This window comes from Sinocyclocheilus anshuiensis, unplaced genomic scaffold (assembly GCF_001515605.1).
Source record: "Sinocyclocheilus anshuiensis isolate Anshui unplaced genomic scaffold, SAMN03320099.WGS_v1.1 scaffold369, whole genome shotgun sequence".
Taxonomy (NCBI): Eukaryota; Metazoa; Chordata; class Actinopteri; order Cypriniformes; family Cyprinidae; genus Sinocyclocheilus; species Sinocyclocheilus anshuiensis.
Genome location: NW_015540935.1, coordinates 1,854,195 through 1,860,224, shown reverse-complemented (window position 1 = coordinate 1,860,224; position 6,030 = coordinate 1,854,195). Strand labels below are relative to the sequence as shown.

The 6,030-nt window shown below is 48.7% G+C and overlaps 1 protein-coding gene across 1 annotated transcript in view; it reads right to left on the bottom strand.

The window, feature by feature from the left end:
* The window catches only part of LOC107689561 (glucocorticoid modulatory element-binding protein 1-like), a 22,364-nt gene that overhangs the window by 11,988 nt on the left and 4,346 nt on the right, over positions 1-6,030 (bottom strand). The window contains exon 4 of the mRNA XM_016487582.1: positions 3,747-3,895. Coding sequence (XP_016343068.1) covers positions 3,747-3,895 — 149 coding nt within the window. The remainder of the gene's footprint in view (positions 1-3,746; positions 3,896-6,030) is intronic.

The window sequence follows — 6,030 nt, the reverse complement described above, 5'->3', positions numbered from 1 at the left end:
GAAGGTCAATGGACTGTAGCGGCTCAAATGGAGGGCTCTTCAGAGCCCTCAACACCGTGGGCAGATCCCATGTAGGAACAGTGATGGGGAGAGGTGGGTTGAGCCTTCTAGACCCCTTCAGAAAATTAACAACTAAGTTGTTCCTGCCCACCGATTGGCTAGCTATAGGAGTGTGAGAGGCTGCTATGGCTGCTACACAGACCTTGAGTGTGGAAGGGGAACGACCCTTATCCAGCAGCTCTTGCAGGAAGGACAATATCAGAGATATGTCGCAGGAGATAGGGTCTGTGCCGCGGGCTGCACACCAGGTGGAGAAGACAGATCATTTAAGGGCATAGAGGCGTCTTGTAGACGGTGTTCTAGCCTGGGAGATTGTGTTTAGCACGTTCTCGGGGAGGTTCGCAAGCTCCCATCAAGAGGCCAAAGGTGCAGAGCCCACAGCTCGGGCTGAGGATGCCATAACATTCTGTTCGCCTGAGAGAGGAGGTCTCGTCTCAGGGGAATGGGCCACGGGGCTGCCGTGAGCAGCTGGTACAGCTCTGCAAACCAGTGCTGGTTCCTCCAGAGCGGGACCACCAACAGAACCTTGTGTCTCTGTTCCCTGACTCGCCTGATTATCTGCGGGATCAGAGCGGTCAGGGGAAAAGCATAAAGGATGAGGTTGGGCAAGTCGTGGGCCAACGCGTCCCTGTCCTTCGAAAATTAAGTTGGGCAATGAGAGTCTTCTGAGGCGAAGAGGTCGACCTCTGCCCTGACGAAGATCTCCCAGATTTTCTGAACCGTTTGAGGGTGGAGCGTCCACTCCTCCGAGGGGACGTTGCTCCGAGACAGCATGTCTGCTCCTTGGTTCAAACTGCCCGGCACATGCGCTGCTCTCAGCGAACACAAGTTGAGCTGAGCCCATTCCAAGAGGCGCTCCACCAGTGTGAAGAGACGCTTCAAGGAGAGGCCGCCCTGGTGATTTATATAGGACACCACCATCATGCTGTCCGAACGGACTAAAACATGGTGTCCCCTTAGGTCTGGCAGAAAGGTGCGAAGGCCCAGACACACTGCCAGCATTTCCAGGCAGTTGATGTGAAGTCGAACTTCCTCTTTCGACCAGTGACCGAAAGCTGGTATGCAAATCGCACAGCGCTCCCCAACCTGTGTTGGAGGCGTCTGTCGAGACCACCTTCCTCCTGCAGACGATTCCCAGGGGCACGCCCCATTCCATCCACTGAGGATCTTTCCAAGGGGCCAGGGCTGTTACACAGGCCTTGTCCACCTTGACACGAAGGCGTCCGAGACCCCAGGCGTGGGACAGAACTCGTGGTTTCAGCCAGTACTGAAGGGGCCGCATGCGGATCAGGCCCAACTGAAGTACCGGAGACACAGAGGCCATGAGGCCCAGAATCCTCTGAAACACCTTGAGAAGGTGAGAGGCTCCAACTTTGAATGAGGCTGCAAGCGGCTGAATGGCCAGCACACATTCTGGCATGGTTATCGTCCTCATTTGGACTGAGTCTAAAGCTGTTCCAAGGAACGATATCCGTTGGCTGGGGAACAGCACACTCTTGGCAAAATTGACGTCTCCAGTCGTCAAGGTAATTCAGAATGCGGCTTCCTGTCTGTCTCAGCGGGGAAAGAGCTGCATCCATGCACTTCGTAAAAGTGCGAGGAACTAGGGACAGTCCAAAGGGAAGGACTGTGTACTGATAAGCCACTCCCTCGAAGGCGAATCTCAACAATCGTCTGTGACGGGGGGCTATCTGGATGTGAAAGTATGCGTCTTTCAGGTCCAGCGAAAAGAACCAGTCCCCTGGGCATACTTACTTATTTCAATATAATCATCCTGAGCAGCCATCTCATGAGGGCGCGATTCAGGTGCCTGAGATCGAGGATGGGCCTTAGGCCGCCATCCTTCTTGGGGACGAGGAAGTAATGGCTGTAGAAGCCTGACTCACTCTAGGCTGGGGGAACCGTTTCTATGGCCCCTTTTGCCAGCAAACCTCGGCGCGTAGGACGTATGCATCCTTGCTCCGAACCGAGGTGGAGACCACGCCGCTGAATCGCGGGGGTCTTCGAGCTAATTGGAGTGTATAACATTGTTTTATTATCCCCATAACTCAGTCTGACACTCCAGGGATGGCCTGCCAGGCCTCGGCCCGCGTGGCAAGGGGTTGGATTGGTTTGAGCGGTGGGCCGCCCAATGGGGACCTGACACTCAGAATGAGTGGAAGAGGAAATTTGCTCTCTTTTTGAAAATGTTTGTGTTTTATTTTCCTCGCTATAATAGCGGCTGGTTGTGTGGACGTGCCCCATGTTCACAACATAATTTTTTGTCACAAACACACTGCCACCGGCACCCGGAACTGAACGGGGTGCTCGGAGGCACAACAGAGGCTGTTTGGGGGGTGGTCCGGCTGCAGCGAGACTTGGCCCCTTCCTCTTCCTGTCCCGCAGATCAGGATGACGCCTGAGGCGTAGGGTCCAACGCTATCTTGGGTCGGGGGCCCTGGCGTTTAGGAAACGGGTAGCTTCTGACCAAGCGGGAGCATCGACGAGGCTCGGGCTTAGGAGCTGTGAGAGCAGCTGGCGGTGCGGGCTTCGCGGGATGCTGAGTCGGCTCATTCTTGGGGCGACTGGAAGCAGCTGTTGAACTGGAGCACTTTGGCAGGAAGTGTCGCATTGCCTGGGACGACTTCTGTGCAGCGGTAAAGCGTTCGGCGAAACCCTCAACTGCAGGTCCAAACAGGCCAGTAGGGAAACCAGGGAGTCGAGGAAGGGAACCTTATCCACATCCTTGATCTCCGTGAGGTTTAACCATAGATGGCGCTCAAGCACCACTAGGCTGGCCATGGATCTCCCAATCGCCTGCGCTGTCATCTTGGTGGCGCATAGAGCCAGGTCGGTCGCACTGCTCAGCTCCTTAAAAGCTGCAGGGTCTGGGCAGATGGTCTGGGCAGATGGATATCCATGCAACGGAGGAGCTTGGCCTAGAAGACTGCCATGGAATGAAGTGCCGAGGCTGCTTGTCCAGCCGACGAGTAGGCTCGTCCGGCGAGAGCTGATGTCGTCCTACACAGCTTGGATGGATGGGCGGCCTTTGCCTTCCAGCCAATAGCCGTGGGTGGGCAGAGATGCGCGGCCACTGACTCATCCAGGGGAGGCAGTCTGTCGTACCCCTTTTCTTCGGCGCCGTCGACAGACGAGAGGGCGGACAAAGATGAGGCACGAAGGCGGGCCGAGTAGGGGGCGTACCAAGACTTGGTGGTCTCATTGTGGACCTCGGGGAAGAATGGTGAATCTCGTTGTCGAGGGGCCTGAAGGTGCCAGGGCAAGAACCACTCATCCAAGCGGCTGCGGGTGGGCTCCTCCGGTGGAGACCACTCCAAACCCAGCTCCTCCACAGCTTTAGACAGGACACGGAATAGTTCGGCGTCCATGCCCGTGCTGGCTGCGCTGGGCTGTGCAGATGGCAGGGGGGTGGGGTCGACAGACGAGCCCGACAGCTCCTCCGCATCTGAAGCCACCAACGACATGCTGTCACACTCGCTCCCACCAAACGAAACCAGATCGCTCGCAGCCGCAGAGGGACGCTGGTCCGGAAGGGAGAAGTGGACAGGTGAAGCCTCTCTAATGGAGAGAGTGAGGCCCGCGGAGGCTCAGCCGGCGTGGGCTCACTCGTCACCGAGCGCCGAGTTTCTCTGCCCCGCTGCTTTTTCCTCACAGGCTCCTGGGAGGAAGATGTGTGTGGTTCTGACCCTGAGCTGTGGTGGGTGTGCTGAGTCCACTGCCGACCGGTGGGAAGCGCGTGTTGTTGATCAGCAGGTCGAATTTGGTGCTACGGCAGGTGTTTGTGCAGAGAGTGCTGTGCTGATAGAAATCCAGCTGACCCGAGTCCATCATCTTCCTTCATGACACACACACAAAGCTCTTAGAGGTTATGATCAGTACTCAGAAAATCAAAGAATGTGCAGGAACTGGAGGATTTTTCTGAAGAAAAATGGGCAGTTGAACTGCTCAGGACAAACAAGAGACTCATGAACAACTATCACAAAACATCAAAACAGTCATGCATCATTCCGGTCACAGACAGTTACATTTTTGAATGGGGCAATTTTTATAAATTAATTTATTTTGTCTTGCGGAGTGTATGTAAACATCTGTTATGTGAAACAGCTTAATCAGGACAGTACTAAATAAAAATAATGAAATTTTATTTTAAAATTATTAAAATGTTGCATATTCTGCAGTGAAACTTATGTGCAGAACTGTAGCTTAGGATACTTTTGCAGAGTGTCAGAGTCGGAGATTCACCAATTACTGTTTACATTAATGTTTAAATTAAATAAATGACATTAAAATTCAAAGTAATGACTTTGATAATCTAAAATACTTTTCGGATGTAACTATAATTTGATTACCACCCATCTAAAATGTAACTGTATAATGTATTTTGTATTTTAAATGCATAACCAAGTTACATATATTCCGTTACTCCCCAACCCTGCGCACCAGTGACAGCTTTTGTACCTTTTTGTCTGAGAGTGTACAGAAAACTAATAAGAGTAACATGTAGTAAAATCTGTAAACTCTTGTGCTGTTTGTAGTACCTACTGCTCTGCAGATCCATCTGAACAATCACAGTTTTAAGATGCGTCACATAACCATTGCTCTGCGAAAGTTCAAGGGTGAAATCCAGTCATTTTAATAGGGATCCACATACAGTGGGTACGGAAAGTATTCAGATCCCCTTAAATTTTTCAGATATTTCAGTTTTTCTTTTTTAATAAATCTGCAAAAATGTCAACAATTCTGTGTTTTTCTGTCAATATGGGGTGCTGTGTGTACATTAATGAGGAAAAAAAATTAACTTAAATGATTTTAGCAAATGGCTGCAATATAACAAAGAGTGAAAAATTGAAGGGGGTCTGAATACTTTCCGTACCCACTGTATATGGAAGCTTCACGCGAGGAAGACTTGCACACATTCAAGTTGAAAGCTGAAAAAAGCTGCTTGTTTTGAAAGTGATTCTTTGTGAGCTGTGCTTCATACATCGCTATGGTACTGACAATTAACCTTTTTTGTCCTTGAAAATTTGCTGAAATGTATCTCATTTTGTTTAAAGCAGTAAATTCAGTCTGATCTGAACAATCTGAGTGGCACGTTTGAGTGCAAAATGTTTTATGCATCTATCACAATACAGCTTTGCAAAGAGATTGTTGTTGAAGGATGAGGCTGTATATTGGACTCAACAGAGTATATCTGCAGCTTGTAAAACAGTGCAGAAAAGTTACTAATTTTACATGCATAGGTGCCTTTTTCATAGAAATAGTCATGAAAAACTAATGCATTACAAGTAATGTGAATTACATAATCAGATTACTTTTTTCAAGTAACTAGTAAAGTAACTCATTACTTTTTAATTTACAAGAAAATATCTGAGTTACTTTATCAAATAAGTAGCGCCAGTTACTTTGTTTCTCATGTACTGACTGACAGCTCTCCTGTCCTGAAATCAGGAGTGAGTGCAGAGGTGTTGTGTGTGAACATGATCTTACTGTAGATCTAGACTAAATGTGAACATGCATTTATTCATCTCACTTGCACAAAAACAGACTCACTATTCCCCAAAATGAATAAAAACAGTAAAATGCAAACTCAGAATATGATGCAAACCTGCAATAATTAAATATGTTAAATAACACACATATCCTTTATGTATTTAATCCCATTTTATTAACCAATGTCTTTGCTGCTGAGCTTCAGTGATTCAATTCATCCATACTAATAAGCAAAAATGAGCGTCCTATTCTTCACGCAATCCAGAATGGCAGCTGAAAGGTTTATTTGAGCTGCGCCCTCTACTGTACAGATGTGAATTTACATTTCCTTCAGCCTGAGGGAATGAAAGGGCTTTTACATTTGCCAGAAATAGAGCCTTTTTATATATAAAAAAAAACAAGCACGCCCAGGCCAGATGAGTAATAACACATTACTTTTCATAAACAGTAACTAAGTAACGCAATTAGTTACTTTTTTAG